The sequence below is a fragment of the Scomber japonicus genome, chromosome 4 (assembly GCF_027409825.1).
Source record: "Scomber japonicus isolate fScoJap1 chromosome 4, fScoJap1.pri, whole genome shotgun sequence".
In the NCBI taxonomy this organism is placed as follows: Eukaryota; Metazoa; Chordata; class Actinopteri; order Scombriformes; family Scombridae; genus Scomber; species Scomber japonicus.
In genome coordinates, this window is record NC_070581.1 from 7769151 (window position 1) to 7789166 (window position 20016).

At 41.3% G+C, this 20016-nt stretch overlaps 1 protein-coding gene across 1 annotated transcript; it reads right to left on the reverse strand.

Moving 5' to 3' along the window:
* Window positions 1–1691: 1691 nt before the first annotated feature.
* LOC128357482 (carbohydrate sulfotransferase 11-like) lies at window positions 1692–18739 on the reverse strand. The gene is made up of 4 exons (XM_053317838.1): window positions 18377–18739; window positions 4116–4192; window positions 2967–3131; window positions 1692–2793 (listed from the first exon to the last, which is right to left on the reverse strand). Exons 1-4 carry the CDS (start codon window positions 18468–18470, stop codon window positions 2113–2115), a joined length of 1017 nt encoding a protein of 338 aa, XP_053173813.1. The 5' UTR covers window positions 18471–18739; the 3' UTR covers window positions 1692–2112.
* Between the last annotated feature and the right edge of the window lie 1277 nt (window positions 18740–20016).

Sequence of the window (20016 nt, forward strand, 5' to 3'; positions counted from 1 at the left end):
CGGCATCGGTTGTAATGGACGTCTTGATAAACTGTTAGGTAATAAAACTGAGAGGCTGCGAGATGAGTCTGAGTAAGAGATCTGGGCTTGGTTGCTATGGGAAACGTAGGGAATCACAAAAAAAGTGAACACTGCGCTTCCTCTCTCACACACACACACACACACACACCACAGAGCTATGATAATAACCGAGTATCCAAAGGTCTGACTTAGTTATTTTCTCATTATTTCATGCAAGATTAAATGGAAAAAACGATGTTAGTTCTGTATCTGTTATTTTTTAGAGTTGAATGAGGTGTGTGTGTGTGTGTGTGTGTGTGTGTGTGTGTGTGTGTGTGTGAAGAACTACTACATTTGAAACCTGAGTAAATATTTATTCATCTTTTATTTATAATGGGAAACGTTATTCTTCATGCTGTGTGTGTTGACTGTATCTGTTGACTTAATGGCTGAAGTCTAGTGAACACAGTCTCTGTCTCTCCTGTAACTGGTGTCAGATTCCAAATGGCTTTACTGGAAATTATCTTTACCAGTAAATTATCAGGAATTAAAGAAGGTGGGAAAAAAATAAAGTTGTTGCATTATTACTTTAATAAATCATTTCCTGTAAGTCTCTTATTTTGAAAAAAATATTCTGCCATTCAGGGTGTTCAGTGTTCTCAAACTACATAAAATTAGGTGCAAAAGATTACTAGTTTAAAAAAAGATGCTGGTTTTGGCATCTGTTTCAACATGATGTCAGCTGAGTCAAAGATGCTGAGTCTAGTTTCAGACACAGACTTGATTTAATCCTGAATGAGGCATCTGTATCTATAAAACTGATATATATGTGCAGTGTAAGTCACTCTTAAATGATCCTACCTACCTTCTACTGTAAATTCACTCACATTTGCTGAGCAATGATGACTCCAGCTGGATTAACCCCTTCATGTGCCTGTATGTTGGCCTTCATGTTAAAACAAGGGACGCTCTGACCAGACCCAGACCAGAGGGTGGGTGCTGGGCTGGACTTGGGCCCCGACCACAGCTATGTGTCTGTTTGTTCAGCGTACCTGCCCGCAGCTAAATACAGACAGCGATAGAGGAGAGAGGAGGGGATGCTTGCAAACTTTTTACTGGAATTACAGAGTGACTGTGAGTTTCCCTGGAAGTGACTCTGGGATAGTGTGATAGTGTGTGTGTGTGTGAGCACTGTGATGAGTTAGATGAGATAATAGAGAGAGAGAGAGAGAGAGAGAGAGAGAGAGAGAGAGAGAGAGAGAGAGAAGAAAAAAAAGGATGATATGATTGATAGATTACTATTTGGCATCAGTTAATGTGCAAAAGCTGAGACAGCAAGTAACTTGAAACTCCTCATTCTTCCATATAAAATCAATTTTCAGCCCTAAAATCCTTAACATACATGTTTCTATAACAATAAATACTTTATGCACTGACATACATAAATAAAACGCCTCCCAGAGATACTGTACTGTAGGTGCTGTGTTCAGTTTCACAGTCAGCACATTCACCTGTACGCCTGTGTGAGAGAAGAACCCGCTCCTCTAAAGTGTGACTTTCATTTGTGGCTCGTTAGTTCTCAATAAAACATTTTTAAAAAGCCAGGAGAGAACTTTTACTATAGTGGGCACCACAGGAATGTTGATGAGGCGGATTTCACTCACACACAAAACGACAGAAATAAAGGAGTACAAAAAAAAGTGAGGGAGTGAAAGATTTGCTCTGACAAAGTTCTCAGAGAGGAAGTGAAACCAGGTGAGTAAAAATAATAAATACTGAATTGTTAATGAAGCGAGTGAATGTGAAAGTGTCTAGACTTTTCATGGGAGAGTGACACTCTTTCACTGCCATCTTTCTCAGGAAGAGATTTGGTTCCATTTCAGTAACTTCTGTTCACACCAGTTGTTTTTGTTTTTAGTTGTAGTCGTGGCGATATGTCTGAGCTTGCACACAGGAACGAAAAATCCATGGCGACGGAAAAAGTGCAAACGTACTGCTGCGCGTTCTCCCAATCAAACGTGGACGACCGTGAAGAGCTTTCCTATAGCTTGTGTGATTGGCCCGGTCGATCCGCGGGTGATGATGTCAACCCTCTGTTTCTCCAGCCGCTCGTCAAGTCCTGAGATACTCTGGTGTGGAGTAGTTAAAGAGCAGGAAGTCCATCCGGTACAGGTTGAAGAGTTTCTTCTGGTAGAAAGGACTGATGTGTTTAAAGAAGCGTGCTGCCATGTTGCCGTCAGTTCTGGTGCTTTTACCGGACGTGGGAAACTGAAGCGTCCCGTCCACTCCGGCTAATTGGAGCACAGCCTGCGCGTCCGGCTCCAGAGTCTCGTACTTCCCCACCACGTCGTAGTGGATCAGGCATGGGTGGCAGAGAGTGTGCACCCGCTCCCAGTGCTCATTGAAAGGTTCCTCCCGTTGGGTCCGAGGGTCCACAAGATACTGGACGAACTCCTGGAAGGAGACGTCGCTGCCTTGCTCCAGAGCCTCGCGCGCCGGGTCGGCCCGGTACCGGCGGATGATCTTGGTGCCGTAGCGCTTGTGGAAGGCGGTGTTGTAGCTGCGTGTGAACTTGTTCCGATAGGCCGACACCAGTCGCTCGAAGGGCTCCCGCACGAAGATGAACTTGAGGTAGCTGCGGAGGCGTTGGTTGATCTCTTGGACTGAGAATTCGGACAGTGTGCGCAGGTTGCCCGCCACGTGGGCCTCGTTGGCAGGGATGGAGAGGGGGTCGGTGTAGCGGCCATTGCTGGTCAGGACCATGAGGACACGCTTCCAGTTGGTGCAGGCGACCTGGACATGATGAAGACACATTTAAACCCTTTTAGACATATAAAAAAGTGAGAGCAGCTGTTTGACACACAAAAACAAACTATCATCACTATATAAATAAACCATCTGAATAAGATTATAATGTTTTGTGGTCTAGAACTCCAGCAGCACTAATTGCTCTGGTGGTGACCAACCTTGGGTACGTAGCAGTAAATAAGGCTGTGTTTATCATCCACAATGAGGTGTTTGAGATCCTCTGGTGAAAGCACCCGCCGCTTCCTGGTGTGGCTCAGACACTCCTGCTCCAACAGCTCCCTGCGGCCTGACAGGGACCTTTGAGCTGCCAGCAGCTCCAACTGCTTGTAGAGAGGACGATGAGGACAATGAAAGAAAGAGGGAGCAAGAGCAGGAGATAGAGGGTTAAAGAGAAACAGATACAGTTTATATATAAATCTATACATGGCTCAGTGACAAATAAGGGTTGAGCAATTCAAAAATATCTTAAAAGTTGAATTATTTGGTACAAAGTTTTTATGGTTACACCACTTAGACATTTTTGCCATAATCCTGTAATATATTCTCTCAAAATGGATTTAAAGCAGACATTTGATGCTGGCTCCACAAAAAATGAATGTGTGCAAGTTATTCAACCATTTATTTTCACATTTTAACCCCTTTATATTTTGACTAAACCACATGGACACAAAAAATGTCACTGACACACAAACATACTAATACTTTATAAACATCTAAAATATTGTACAAAATTTAAAAAAAACTTTTTAAAAAATGGACTTATCCACAAAAAGTTATGTTTATTGCAGTAGTGGAAAACTGTGGGCCTTCAAATCATTTCTACTTATTGAATGAGACAAAGTGGGTTTCAGTGATTGTGGCGAGTTTACCAGCTAAACTCTTTAATCCTGTCGTGTGGTTGTCGGATGTCTGGAGACTGTGCTGACTCCATGTTTGCTTCTCGTGCTGGGAAGCCGGTTACTGAGTGTGTCTGGAAACTGCGTGATGGCTACGTGCCTCTCTGTGATGTGAACTAAATGACGGCCTTGAATCAGTTCTAGAAATCGTTTCCAATCAGCCTAACGCTGTGTGTGTGGCAACAAACAGAGGACGGTCAGCCCAACATCCACTGTGATGCCAAAAACTGTCATCAAATAATCTGTGCTAAGCCAAGAAGCAGTGCAGAACGGTAACTAGTGTAAAACCACAAATTGTGGGTTTGTACAGATTAAAATACAAATGTGTTGATCTTGTAGTCTGTGTGCTAAGCTGAGCCAGCTGCTGCCTGTAGCTTCATGTTGAGGAGTGTGGTTATTGTGTGTTCTCACCTGGTCTCCATTGTAGAGGCTCTGCAGTGGATTCCTCCTGCTTTTCCCTGGTCTGCTGTCGCTCTTCTCACCAGGCTCTGCAGTAAAAGAGAGGGAGAGAGAGAGAGGGGGACGAATCAGAAAGCAGCGTGATTACTACAACTCATCATTTCTACTTCTGTGTTATCTGAATGAGCTCATGTTCCAGCTCATTTCCTGCCCTGCGTGAGACTGTGACATGGATAACAGTATGGTGAACCTACACTGTGTCCAGTGGATTTTCTAAAGTGTTATTTTTATATTAGCCTATGTGACACTTTTCCTGTAATAGCTTTAAATTACAGTGTAAAGACATCCGTACAGAGCTGTAGGGAAGCTCGGTCAGGAGCCAACTTTCCAACCCTCCTCTGCTCTCTCTGTCATGACGTGATCCTTTCTTTAAAGAAAAGAAAAAAAACCTGCCTCGTTTGCTCAGTTTCATTCATAGATTCAATAGGAACAGCGTGTTCTTTTCTAAACTCTTTTTTTTTCTTCATTTGACTTTTTTTTACACTTAAGAAAAAGAGGTCATTTACCCTCAGATGACTAACCGGAGGATGCAGATTTACTAACATTACACAACCAAACATTGCATTGATGATGAAGGACCTGCAGGCTCTGCTGGCTTTTTTTTTTTTTTTAGAGAGATAGATATCTGGATGGAGACCTTGTTATCCATCTCCTCCCTCCTTCCTCAAAGTCTCTATAAACACATCTGTCTTCTCCTTTCCCATCCCCCCTACTCCACTCTCTCCTCTCCTCCACCACCCCTCTCCCTCCCCTCCAGCTCTCATCCAGGCCCGGTGTCGGGGTCTGCGGCTAATGGTGCCGAGCGAGAAGAAGTGATTTGCTTTGCACATGTGGCTAAACAAAGCCTCAGGTTGTTTTTACGCCGAGTTGGAGGAATGAGAAGGAGAGAAGGAAGGTTGGTGAGGAGAGAGATGTGGAGGGAAATATGTGTGTGTGTGTGTGTGTGTATAAGCGTGAGAGGAAGGGGGGGAGGGGGCTGTTTGACTGATGAGAAAACTCCACACCATCATATGGAAAGCATATCACAGAGCTGGCACGTGAAAGAGGTTCATGCTATGCGAGTATGTGGAAGGAGAAAAGTCTGCCTCTCGTGCCGTTTCTCTCCTCTTTCTTGATGACTTCACATCGAGCGTTTAAAGAAGTTCCACTGTTTTGAAAAAAATATAATAAATCTCAGTGTCGGCTTGGAGGCCTCGAGACTCATGAGAAAACATATAAATCACTATTATGTGTTTGCAGACTCATGTTGGAGATTAAAATCAGGCTCTTTGAGGAAGCAGAAAACACCCTGAATGGAGAACAAGCAGAGTTTGTGTGGTGACTCGGCAAATCTGAGTGAAGACGATGCGACATGCCGAGTGAAGCTTTCTCTGCTGTCCCTCCTCTCTGCGTGAGCTCACATGAATCATCATAAATCCTCCGCTTCCTCTGAGTGAATCCTCTGTCACATCATCTGGACTTGGATTTTTGGACTTTTAGAAGCTTGCTGAGTGTGTGTTAAGTGTGTGTTTGAGGTATATTATGAGTTAAAGGAGGTCTCTGCTAGGATGAGGTTTAGTCCTGAGGTTTTGAGACTTATAAAGCACTTTTGGAGCTTCCAGGTAGAAGTGAGTGTAGATGCTCTCAGCAGCTCTAAGTCCTCGGCGCCCGTCGCTCTCGTCTTAAGCCGCTGAGCCATGCGCAAACTCGGGACGCTTCCTCAGGAAGCAGGAAAGTAGGTCAGCAGACACTTGTGGCGGCTGCTGAGCTCACATTAATGGCTTATTGTGTCTTTTCGGAGGGTAAACACACGGCACGGTGGAAAGGAAATATTTCGTTAGGCCTTTTCGTTCGCGATGACATCACCGGTGGGGGAGAAAGGACGGGAAAATGGGAAAGTGAATGTCGAATGCAGAGCTTGTTTAAAATGGTCAGGAGGACACTCTTAAAACTCCACTGCACTGTACAGCTGCAACTCTTCAATTAATGAACTAATCTCCAACTATTCTGTCAAATCCATTAATTATAAATTCTCTGATTCCTGCCTCTCACATGTGAATATTTTCTCTTTAGTCCTCTGTGTTAATAAACTCTCATGTTTGGCTTGTGGACTAAACCAGAAGGGGTCAAACTCAGTTTAGGTCAAAGGCCACATCCAATCTGATCTCAAGTGGGCTGGACCAGTAAAACCGCATCATAATAACCTCTATAATAACTTTACTGTAATAAAGCATCTATTTACAACACAGAACAGCCTCATGATGAAAAATGAGTGCTATGTCAGTCTTTAACAGATACCAGAGATGCTGGTCATGGTGGAAAACCCCTCTGAAGCAGTGTTTTACATGAAGTAGGTTCCTCACAGTTGATCTTACACCTCTTGGTCTTCACTAGTGCATTAATATTAGGTGTTAAACCCTGTAACTGTTTTAGAATGTCATTCAAGTGTTTTTTGTGTGTGAGGAGGGAACGCAGTTTTGTTTTATTGAGGCTTATCACAAGTCGTCCCAAACATGCACAATATGTTTGCAGTCAGGTTTGTCAATTTGGGGTTACCATGGTGAGAGATAATGATAAAATGTGTCCAAGCCCACCGAGGAAAACTTGTCCTTCAAATCTGAATCACACTGCAAGTCAGTTATCTCTAGTTGGATGTTCACGTGCAGATCAGAGGCCTTGATTGTGAATACTTTTCTCACTTTTCATACTTTGCAAAGTTATCCAGTGGCCAGATTGGACTCCTTGGTAGGCCAGTTCTGGGCCGTGTGCCATATGTTCGACACCCGTGGACTAAACAGACGTTTGAGGATGTCACATGGAATTGCTTGGTCCATCAAAATCTAACTCTTAACATGTTGAACGAGTCATCTAAACAGAGTGCTGATCAGTTTCAAGCTACTTTCATGATGAATTAGACAAAAACAAGCCTGTATATTTCCTTAAAATAGAAAGAAGTCACATCATTTGTACTTCCCCAGCAGCTACAGTAGAATTTTGTATAACATAGTTCCCATCAACTCATGACCTAATCTGAGTATGACTGCACACTTGGAAATGTTCAAAAAGTCCTAAAATGTGTTACATAGAGACGATCACTAACATGTGAACACGACCTCTACATGTGTAAGAGTGCATGGGTGTGAATGTATGAGGACACTAAACCCCAATGAACTGCTTTCATATTGTATCTGACAGCTTGCACGTCTCTATAACACATCAGCCAGCCTCATGTCTAATGACGCTTTGTAGCAGCCGTTATCTTCTGTTGTATCAACAAACTGTATCTTGGGAACGCTTTTCCTCACTCACTATTTTTCTTATACAGAAGCTTTCTCAGGCGTTATTCACCATCACTGTTTGTCTTTATCGCATGCTCAATCACACACACACACACACACACACACACACACACACTAGAAAACCGCTGCTTCCTCTTAGATTCAGGAAGTGACACAATACAGAGACGGTTGAGGAAGAGCAGAAGAGAGGCCCTCCGGCTCTTACTCCACACTCCTCCACCTGACAGTCTGTCTGTTATATTAGCAGACAAACAAGCTTCCATTAGGCATGTCTACCAGCCTGCAGCTTTCTAAACACAACCCGCCTGCTTATGACTAATCAGCTGACAGAGAAAAGGCAGACAAATTGAGTTAATGACTACATTAAAGATACTTTCGCTGTGTGTGGGCTCGACACATAACGGCCTCTTTTTGTTGTCGTTTGTCTAATCAAGACAAATCTCTGCCCTCGCTTTCCTTTTATTTTGAAAAACCTCTTTTCCTTCTCTCTGATTGTGATCAAAAACAGAGAGGATTCTGGAGCATTGATACAGTAAATATTTACTTAAAGAGGGAAAATTGCACTTAATTGCACTTGAAATGAAGGCCTGTCTTTACGAGGGTTGCATAATGGGAGATTCCACCAGCTGAGGGTGGAGGGGGGAAAAAAGCGCCATGTAGGCTCGTTTGCTTTGATTGAGGTGTATTAAAAAGGAGAAAAAAAAGTGTGTTTCAGCATGATACTGAAAGGGAAAATAGGATGTGACAAAGAGAAAACAAAGTGAAGGCAGGAAGAGACAGCAGCGGGGGTTTATCAGGAGTATTCAGGCTCTGTGTGTGTGTGTGTTTGGAGCGTGGTTTGATGGTGTTACACACAGAGAGCCGCAGATGTTGGTGATTAAAGCGACGAGATGAGGTGACTTTACGATCACTGTTACACTTTGTAGTGCAGAGCAGGAGCTTCCTTTTAAAGTGTTTGACCCTCTTTATGTTCACCTTCATTCAAACGGGTCAAAAACAGGACTAAAGTACAATCAGAGCATTTGAAACTCAAAAATAATGATGTCAGAGTTCAGGTTGATTTGAAATACTGTATATCATGGAATACCGCTTATCCTCCTGTTGTCCTCGGGTGACCCGTTTTTTAAAAAATGTTTTCAGAACTAGGGTTAGGAAGTAGCGCGGTTGTCCACTAATCAGAAGATTGGTGGTTCAATTCCCAGTTCCTTCAGTCCATGTGTCCTTGGGCAAGATACTGAACCCCATATTACTCCTAATGGCTGTGCCAATGGTGTATGAATGTGTGTGAATGTTAGTCTCCATCTGATGAGCTGATGAGTGTGAATGAGTGAATGTGACATGTAGTGTAAAAGCACTTTGAGTGGTCAAAAAGACTAGAAAGGTGCCATATAAGTCAGTCCATTTACCATATATGGATTTATTTCATCTAATTGCCTGAATAATCCCATGGATGGTTCTATACTGCATTCTTTGCAAGTATAGTTCAGTCAAACAGTCCAAACAAGTCAAACAATGTTGATCCTGAAGGATAACAGGTGTGATTATGTGCTTAAATACCTGCAATGGTTTCAAAACTGAATCCTGACTAAACTTTTACACACACACACACACACACACACACACACACACACACATATATATATACATATAAAAAACCTCTAATCTTAAATTTACTAAAAACAATTTCAAATTTCAGCGTTTTTTTAAATTCCAAAATTAGGTCTAATCTCATTCAATTGCGTTCCTATATTAACCATAATTTCCAAAACTTAGTGTAAAGTTGGAACTGTAAAAAATGTGTTAGCATGAAGTTACCAAAGTGTATAAAGCTGGCTGACAGCATATTTTTCATAGTGGTTGATAGATAGAAATCACCAAAAATCATCAAATAACAGTAAATAAAGTATATGAACGTTGCCAGTGTGAATCCTCATAAATCCCTCAGTGTGAAACGCTCACAGCTGGAGAACTCACACATTTTCCACTGAGTGTAGCGGCGTTAAAAAGCAACAGCAGTGTTTAATAATGGTGGAAAAGCACTTATGGTTTGTTGTGAGGGTGTTTTTGGGGATGGGTCTAATTGCTGGTGAGAGCATACATGTAAATGCTTTGGCGCTGTTTATAGGAAGGTAATGCTTTAAGTAATAAACTTCATTTAACTCCAGTCTGTTTTACGTTAAGACTTACAGAAGCTCGGCGCCATTCGGTGGACAAACAGGGTTTTAAGTAGTGTCACCATACTACCAAGGTCTTCTGATCTTATTTATCCACAACTGCTCTTCATGTCATGGACTCATCTGCTGTGTCTCAAATCTTCTGTATTTGCACTTAATATTTTGACTGCATAGGTGTGTTCACACTGAGAAGTATGGGACTGAATGGTGCACTCAAAATGGTCAAAAAGTTGAGTGTGTAACTATGGAAAGTTCTCGCCCTCAACAGTCACCATCATGGCTACGTAGCAGAAGGGGAGGGACCACTTTTCAAACAGGAAATGGTAGCTGAGGACGCTGTAACTATGATGAACATGATACATTAACCAAATGTGTTTTTTGCACTAAGCACCACTATACTGTTGTCATATATAAGCCATCAGGAGGTTTCTTGGGTTAATTTAGCATCTGTAATGATTTGGTACCGCAAACGACAGCATGAATGGTCATTTACAGGAAGTGCGCAGACCATCTTTGATTTCAGACAATACTAACCTGTTGAAATTTGCACGCGATACAAATAAGTACACAGTGTACTAAACAGAAATGTACTAACAGAAGTGCGTAATTTAAAACACAGTGATGATTTTTGGACTCTTTGTGTTTGTTCTCTTGGTTTCCTGTGTTGTACTTCTGTTCAGTCCTTTTAGTCATTTACTTCTGCTTGTATTTTGGTTGTGGAAGTGTTTTTTCTGGGTTTTGATTTTCAGTTCCCTCCACACCTGCCCTGCATGTGCTTCGTCAGCCCTGCCCACTCCAGTGTCCTCGCAGCCAATCAAACTCCCAGCCCAGGCCTACACTTGTGTCTTGTCACCTGTTGTCCATTCCCTGGTTAGTCCAGTTTATACTTAAGTATTGGTTTTCTGTTCAGTTGTTGTTGGGTGTTTTGTCTAGTTTCACCAGGTTTTTTTGGGCAAGTCTGACTTTTGGTTTTTGGATACACGTCCAAGCAAATAAAGACTTTGAACTACATAAACCTGTAGGAACGCTGCTATATAAAATAAAGTTTGATATTGAAGTTCTGTCTTCTTGTCAATGAAACTTGCTATCATGATCAGTTTCTATCATTTAGCCCTATTTGACATCAACACTTAATACAAGATGCATTATGGTCACTGAACTTCTAATATATTAATAATAAATCAAGTAGCAACAGGAGTTGTAGTTCATTCATCCCAAACCTAAACTAATACACCTCTTCACACCTGAAACAACGGAGAAGCTAAAGAGCACAGACAACGTCACTAATGACTCACCTGCAACGGAAAACATGACAATCGGTGCTGAATCCTGATGCAGCTGCTTTACAAAAGAGAAAGTAAGCTCCCAGGCAGACAGAGAGGCTGAATCTCACCTTTAAAGCACTGAAACCACATCTATGTCAAGTATGTTCAACACGGAGCCTCCAGCTCTTGTTTCTACACACAAATCCATTTGTGTCTTTTTTTAATGCGTTCTCTTTTCAAAGCACTCCTTAATGATAGCAGTTTGAGGGGAAAAAAGGGGGGAGAATGCTAGAAGGCAACAAGCTTAACGATTTTACAAGATGGAGCATGTTTGCAGTAATAACAAATAGACTTTTGATACAGCAGGCAGAGCGAGGCGGAACAAAGCGTCCGCAAGTGTAGCATGTGGTGGTGCTGAGCTGTAGTCTGTGTACAGCTGCTGGCAGTGTGGGGGACCTTTAAACGCATCAAACAATGCTTGTTTCACAACACGCCTGCTCATATCGATGTCAGATGATAAAGTGGCACATAAAGCAGCGCTGATGTGTTCAATTATAGTACTGCACGATGTGTGTGTGTGTGTGAATGGGCGTGAACAAATGTGTTTGTGGGTAAATGTGTGTTCTGTGACAAAGATTCTAGTGTATGTTTGTGTCTTTGGTAGATATACTGATAATGACTGCGTGTGTGTGTGTGTGTGTGTGTGTGTGTGTGTGTGTGTGTGTGGGCGAGACGCATCAGAGCAGACCTTCATGTTTAGAAGAATCCATCACTGTCACAAGAACCAGCCGACTGGATTCTGCTTTTTATGAGCTGGAGTGGTGAGAACCAGCGAGCGAGTTTCCAAATTAGTCAAAAATCAGTTTGAGTTTTTATTAATTGGGCTCAGAATTGATTGGTGTGCGTGACGACAGCTCGGGCGACGCTATTGTCCCGCGTCGCTGGGAAAGACGGAGGAGAGTTTTCCCACCCTCAACTGTGTGAAGTCATGTACGAGCTGCCAGGCAAATGAAGTGGAAACGCTGTGGAGGGTGAATGAAGAGAGAAAAGCAACAGTGAATATGTTCAGGATCAGAAACACATCTATTAAAAACAACCTTTGGACACATTTAAGTTGTGGTTTTACTCCAGGGCAACGTTACTCTGATTAGTGTGACTTCTATCATGTGACCATACCGTGATGTGATATCACCTGCTTGATGAAGGGCAGCTGTTGTACTCTAGGGTTGATTAACTCATAATTGAATCAACTTTTCATGGGACGACAGAAAAATCAAGCGGCAGAGCTACTGACTCAAAGCTGACGAGTGCTCACACACTTTTTAAACTACCCTTCTACACTGAGCTACAATATAATCAAACTACACGCACACACGATACTGCTGAGTCAATGCCACCACATAAGAGACACTGGGTGTTCGTCTCTATTTTAGTTCAAATTATGATGTTTCTAATAAGAGAGGCTGACTGGAAAAAGTTTCTCAGTACGTCAAAAAGCTTTTTACCCAGTAGGAAGGTTCAGCTCATTAAGTTTGCATTTTCATATTTGGAAGACAAAATGGGAAGTACAGTATCTGAACAGGAAGCGAGGTCGACTAAAAGGTCAGTGTCAACTGCATGGTCAAAACATTTTCCCACCAGCAATCAACTGTGTTTGATGGCAGTGATTACCAAGATTTGATTTGTTCTTATCAGTCAGCTATGAATTCAATGATTTTAAATCTATGCATGGACAGATCATGCTTAGATAGGCCTGTCATAATAATTACTGACTTGAATTGATTTCAATTTGAAAGTTTACATTATGGGGAAAAAGTTGCGCAAGTTTTAAAATTAGTTACTTTTTTAATTTTCTTTTTTTCCCCCCACGTTAACAGTCTTTGTTTGCCTATTCATTGTAGCCATAAGTGATGTTCTAAGCAGTGATAATTCATACTGTTTGTCACAATAATTATCCACTTATCGTACAATAACGTTATCAACATCATCATGTCTATATATGGACTTATCGTATGATACATGGACATGACCTTGATCATTTTTCTAACCCCCCCTTGCATCATTATGCTGTCAGTGGTATAAAATGATCTTCAAATGACAATATCATTTATCGCAATTATTTCTGAGACAATATATGGTCCAAATAGTTACAGTGACAGCTTTATGTTTAGATGCTGATAAATCTCTTGGTGGGTGATGTGGTGTTAATTTTGATACGGACACAACCTGAGTCTCCACGCTTCAGTCCAGTCCTGCTGCAGCCATTGTTGGCTTGTGAAGTAGTTTTAATGCACAGCAGCAGCCAGCAGCAAAATCCAAGCACCCCTGAGCACATTTTTAAATAAATAACATAATAACAAAACATAAAGTGACATGAGGAATGCTGGGACTCAAAGCTGATTCACTGTATTGGTGTTTTAATCAGTTTGAACACATGATTTCTGCTATTATACTAGACAAAATGTTCAAACAACTTGCAAATCTCTATTGGTGAGAACACCATATCGACATGTACAGCATCTTCAAACACAGCTGATCTAATCTTTAACATTTGCACATTAATGAGGAAGTGTCTTTTTTTTGTTTTTTTTAATGACACCGTCCCACCCACAAAGCTAAACTATGACTCAATCCCACCAACTCACTGATAAATCAAATACATGACATGACTGATGAGTTTTTAATAGCACCCTGAACTGAGTGCCAAACAGAGGGTGTTGGCACAGGAAGTCACACAATGGACGCATGACAATAATATGCACTGCACTCCCTGTCCGGTATTACAGAGTATGCTTAATTTGGAGATGTGCCTATGAAGGGCAAGTGTGTACGTGGGTGGGGGTATTTGTGTGTGAACTTTCATACACAGCACGTCTATTTTAAAACTAATCGCAGATGTCCATCAACACAGTACATGACATTCTTCATAGTGCATGTTTTATAGTCACTGTCAGTTTTTAGAAGGTTTTTTTTTTTCGAGAAGGCTAGTTCAGCTTTGTATTAAATGAGAGAAATGAATTGAGCAGTGTGTGTCAACCTTACACTGAATTACAACCTAGATAGAGACCAAAGTGCTTCTCCTGCAGAAAAATGTGTGTGAGTGCTGACAGCGGAAATAAATCGAAAAGCAGTGCTGATAATGATACAGACTTGTTGGGAATCCCCATGTGTATATACTGAATTTGGTTACCATGGATACAAGATACAGCAGTTAATAAGAAATACGGTGGTGTTTTATTATAGACTACCATGTGGGACTATATTGGTGCCAGGGTTCAGTGTGCTGTGCACCTTTCCCAACAGATCTACATAGACAGCAGAAATACAGAAATATCATGTTATAATGTTGTTACTTTAGCGCCCCCTCTGGATGTAACTGTATGAAATGTTACACACTTGTGCAGCGTGACTATATGTACAACATTCCCAAATTTGGTTGCAATGCAATTACGTGTTCAAGAGCTGTAGCTCGTTAAGTGCTTCAGGCCAGATGTTTAAAAGTTTAATAACTAATTATCGACAAATTTCAAGTGATACCCAAAAACTAACTCTTAACTTTTATTCAGGGTCTTCTAAATAGGGCGTGTATATCAGTCTAATGAGCATCATCCAACGAACACACTGTACATATATTGTTTTGATAGGCCTCACTGTTCATGAGTTATTCATCAATATGTGAACACACATAACTGACCACATGGTGGCGCTATTGGTGCCATGTTTTAATATGTTAAGAATTTCTGCCTCATTTCTACCATTTCTACCGGTAGGAGACCCCGGGGAAGACCCAGGACACGCTGGAGAGATTATGTCTCTCGGCTGGCCTGGGAACGCCTCGGGGTCCCCCTGGAAGAGCTGGACGAAGTGGCTGGGGAGAGGGAAGTCTGGGCTTCCCTGCTTAGGCTGCTGCCCCCGCGACCCGACCCCGGATAAGCGGCAAGAAGATGGATGGATGGATGGATGGAAGAATTTCTACCTAGGTTTAGTTTTTGACACCAAATTTCAAACATTGCTCTCACAGACTTTCCATTATAAATCTTAATTTTTTTAAACAAATGATATAATGATCACTTTTCCAGCAGTCAGGGAAGCAGCAGCATTTATCAGCTGCCACACTGTAGTCTGTACTGTACAATTAATGCCAGACTAACAATTTACTGCTAATCTGCTCTGCTCACATTCACCATCACTTCTCTACCACTCACTACCACACTGCCCTATTTCCTAAAGGAGCAATGCTACCAAAAAATTAACATTTGGCATTATACAAATACAGTTTTTTGGCCTGGTGTATGTATGTACAGAAGAAACACAGTGGTAGAAAGAAGAAAAGTCATAGCATAAATGGCCTTAAATTGCTGAACATTTCTGTGGTGTGTACTGTACAATGAATGCCAGACTGACAACTTGCTACTTATCTACTCTGCTCACATTCACCGTCACTTGCTACACACACATATTACACACTTCCTTATTCCTTTTAAGAGCAACACTATTAAAAGTTTTTCCGGACAATGACACACTGGTTGACAGGTTTTGACTTTTGGCAGTATTTTTGAAATACTGTTTTTTGGCCTAGCCCTTCCTGCCAGCCCTTTATATTTACAGAGGGAAAAAAATGTGGTAGAAAGAAGAAAAGTCCCAGCATAAATATTGTTAAGTTGCTGAACATTCTGATATTTGAATGGTTTCTGTGACTCAAAGTGTGCAGAAGCAGCTGTCTATCGACAAACATACAGAAGAATAATAATGTTAATAAAGACTTTGAAGAAGAAAGGTGTGAACGTGTCGGCAATCACACTACTTATTTGTAAATCAAGAGGCTGGGACGGTTTCCATGGTAACGCAGTAACACTAAACATTATCAAACTTGTTACCATCAGCACTGTTTCTTCTTTCCTCCCCCAACCAGACGCCCTCCTCTTAATCAACAATCAGGCTTCATTATTACCTAAAGCAAACATACTTTTCTCATCTACTGATGCTGGGTAGGTTACAGGCTTTAATCACAGTTCCTTAACTTCGGCAGAGATAGAGAAACATTACTATTTTTTGCTTCTTTAATCAATAAAGCCTGATATAAATACTGTTCCACCCAAGTCACAACACAATGAATCCATAAAGTGTTGTAACAGTTACATGAGTGTGTCATGTTCTAGCTCTAACACTTTGCTTTAATGCTGTGGTGGATCATTTGTGATGAGAAAAAGATCTGATTTCTACACAGTCAGAGAAAGTAAGAGGGGAGAAAAAAAGTCCCTCTGTTTCCATCACACTTGTGTATTGAGGTCATTTAGAGACAAGAATCTGTAGAAGTGTACAGTCTGTCTTGCTATCACCCTGTGTCACTCTGTTTATGAAGATGTGGCTTTTAAAAAAAAAATGTGATTTGACTGACAACATGCACGTTGACTCAGTAACTTTTAGGGGGGGCTCTAATCTGCAACTATTTTGATGCTAAACTGATTATCTTTTAGATTTCAGACTGTCGGTTGGACATTTTTCACTATTCTCGAACATTTTATTGACCAAACTAGCAGATTAAAAAGTAATCAAAATAATCAGTAGTATTTTGCCCCCTTAAAAAATCTCACTTTCAATAGGCCTGCATAGTATTACCAGCAGGCCTACATTAAGTGTGACAGTGCAACATCAATTTCTTCTTTAAAAAGTCATGCTGGGATTTGAAAGTTTTATTACTGCTTTTTGAAGCGTGTGCAAATGAGGAATAAGCTGTTAAACAGATTCACTTCACTGATCCTCATACTGGATAAACAGTCACTTAACAAAAGGAGGCTTTAACACAAACTGATTTGGATTAGAAGTTTCATGTTAAAAAAAAAAAAGTATATAGGCATATATTTTCTATTAATTAAAGTCAAAAAACATACATACTACAATACACTTGAACAGATTGACTTCAATGTGCTCTGGTAAGATCAAAACAGAGAAAACGGAAGCGAGAAACTGAAAGTGGTGGAGAAAGACAAGAGAATAAAACTAAACAAGAAATGTGGCGTCTGTTTTTAAACTGTCACAGACTAAGATACACACACACACACACACACACACACACACACACACACACACACACACACACACATGCACACACTCAGTCATTAAGGAAAACCTGTGCGTTGTTGACATCCTGTGAATTAGTCCTCTCTAATGTGGCTCCACCACGCTTTTCATGTGGCCTGCACGGTAACTGGTGGAGCTGTAAAGCAGACAAGCCTGGGCAGGATAGACAGTATGAGTATCCACCTACAACCGTGAGGTGGAGGGAGGAGGGAGAAGGGAAAGGGGGGGGGGGTTGCTTGTAGGTTTTTGTGCAACAGGTGGTTTCGTGTGTCTGCTACTGACAGCTCGGTGTATATTTATTGTGTTGTGGTCTATAAAAGTTGATTTATTTCTGTGGCTGTGAACCGTTTACTTGTGTAGAGGGCACTGGAGACAATTCAGCTGTGGGGTATCATTTGTTAAATGCACCCAGGTTAATTTTAGGCAAAGATTTGAATTCGGTGTGACTATGCTTTTTAATCTTTTAACCTTTCACCATCATTATCTTTTATATTATGACGTGCAGATTGACAGACGAGGATGATTCAGTACATGTCTTGACAAGTATTGCAAATTTGCAGACTTCACTCAGAACACACTGTGCAGACTTTATGACATACTTATTTCAGAGAAAACCCCACAGTGATTCATAAAGCTCCTCTTAACCTACAACATCACCAAAAACCGAGCACTGGCTTCTCCTCTCTACCCCAATTATCCTCATTCTCTCTCTTCTTTACTATCCACGTGGAAAAACAGCTCTTTTCGTATCAAATTACTCTTTCTACTTCTCTTCTCTTCCCCCCCCTGTGCCATTTTTGGCTTCAGCATGTGTGGCAAGCGCAAATCAATCATGGCTACTTCTCCTTTTCTCTTTATCTGAGATCTGACTCCTCTCTCCCTGGACGTCTGTAGTCCCCTGGGGGCCAAAATCTGTCTTCCAATATCCAGGCTCAGCCAAAGAAACAAAAGGAGAAGCGAGAGAAGAGAGGAGGGTTGAAGTGGAGGAATGCAGGGGGTCTCTAGGAAGGGGGGGGGGGGGGTTTCAAAACATTCCACTGTTCACAGTGAGCTTATTCATACTTCATGTCACTCACATTTCATTATGCATCGGCACACTGCCTCTGCTTCACATATGCACACAGGTGTGTTCAATATGTTAAACGTTATGTCAAAGATGCACAACCTTTGTATCTAAGCTACACCTAAGCTAAGGTTGATGTAACTGCATTACGTGTATACTATATATAGGCTAACGTATATGGTGAAATGTGAGACTGTTATTACTATAAGGTCAGAGAGTTTTCTTTTACAGCCACTGCATTAAATTTAGAGCCGCACTGCTCTTTAATTTAAAGATAAGTGTTATTTAATAAATGCAGTAGGGTTAGTGTGGTTATTTTTTGCCGAACAGTACAGTGTGTGCTCGGTCTTACCTGGCTTGGTGATGCTCTGGAAGTAAAGCACGAGTACGAAGAGCGAGCAGAGGCACGTCGCCAGGAACAGGCGTCCTCCTCTGGGCATCTTCATCCTGAAACCCGGCTCTTCTGGCGGAGCCCCCGACCCCTCGTCGCTGCCTCGACACGGTTCATACGAAACCGCCCGGCGGAGGATAAAAAGACTCACGTAAGAATGAGACTATTTATTAATTGAGGGAAACGGAGAAAAAAAGAGAAGCTGCCGCGCATCCAAGGGTAACGTTAGCTTGGCTACTGAACGACACCGTAATTAGCCGTTAATTCGGATGTGAGAGGGACGTGAGTCCCCAACTGCCCGCTATGTTTCTGCCGGTATTTGAGAGAAAGGTTACCTTAATAACGATGACAAAATGAAGCAAGGCCAACTTAGACAAGACAATAAATAATGTTATGTTGATATTACAACACCTAGAGGAAAATTAAAAGTTGAATAAACAGTTTTGCTCCCTCCAGGGTCTAACTGTTACCAAAAAGCAAATGTGTCTGAACTTAGTCGAAGCTACAAAAACTTCTCCGCCAAACATGGACGGGGCACCATGCCATGACGTCACGCCCACCCCTCTCTCACCCGCTCTCCTCCTCCTCCATAGGCTGAATGCTGCCTTTACGTAGTGCCGGAAATACCAAAACTACACTGAGAAAGTCGAACTTTCCATATTGTTAATGCTCAGCTGTCAGGTGAGATGTATAGTATCTGTAGAAAGATGTGTTATCGCTTTGTGATCAAATAAAATAAAATAAAAAAATACAGTCAGCATTTTTGGCCTATGATCAAAAGTCACCTTGCGTCCACCACATTTCCATTACGAGCAGTCTGTACAACACCGGTATGTCTGACTATAAATGTCAGAAAAGGGAATACGTGAAGGCAGCAGAATTGTCGCGCACATAGATTTCAACATGGACAGAGTGTCCTGTCTCATACATAGACTGTATAAAAGAAAGTCTCATACAGCGACTTAAATTCATTGCAAGTGGCGCTGGCTGCAAAACGTTTTATTAAATAAATTACATAAAAGTCAGAGACACATGAAGCTTGTTGCAGAAAATAAACACACTGTATAGGAAGCTATTTGAATACATTGGCTGCAGTGAAATATGATTAAAATATCTGTAGTACGAGTTGGCAGACCCATTTCAAATTGATTGAAACCCAGAAGCTTCCATATTTATATCAAGTCAATGAAGGCCACATGCTTGTGTGTTATTTCTTGCTTTGTGTATACATAATATTTTCCGTTTGAACTGCTGTGAATGAAGATTTTTAATTCCAACAAATATTACATTATAAAATAACTAAACAACTGTATTTTCCTTTATTCTTGGGCTGTTTAATGCAAGTCCCTTACTGCAATGTGTGTTCAAATTCCACTCATCTAGACTTTCTAAGCTTGTAATTAATGTCATAAATTGCATTTTTTTCCAGTCTTTTTCATACCAGAGTCAATACCCCTCTTTGAATGGGAGCACATTCCTATGCACGGCCTCACAGAGCAGTTAATAGAGGAGAAACTTTTTAACTAACCGAGACCAATGGCAAATATAAAGTTAGAGGATGTTTGAAAAACGCAGTTATGGCCTAAAACAATTCAATATGT

Coding starts and splice junctions, on each gene's coding strand:
- LOC128357482 (XM_053317838.1), bottom strand. CDS start 18,470: ATGAAGATGCCCAGAGGAGGACGCCTGTTCCTGGCGACGTGCCTCTGC. Junction 4,193..18,376: donor CCAGAGCATCACCAAGCCAG/GTAAGACCGAGC, acceptor CTTTTACTGCAG/AGCCTGGTGAGAAGAGCGAC. Junction 3,132..4,115: donor GCCTCTACAATGGAGACCAG/GTGAGAACACAC, acceptor CCTCTCTACAAG/CAGTTGGAGCTGCTGGCAGC.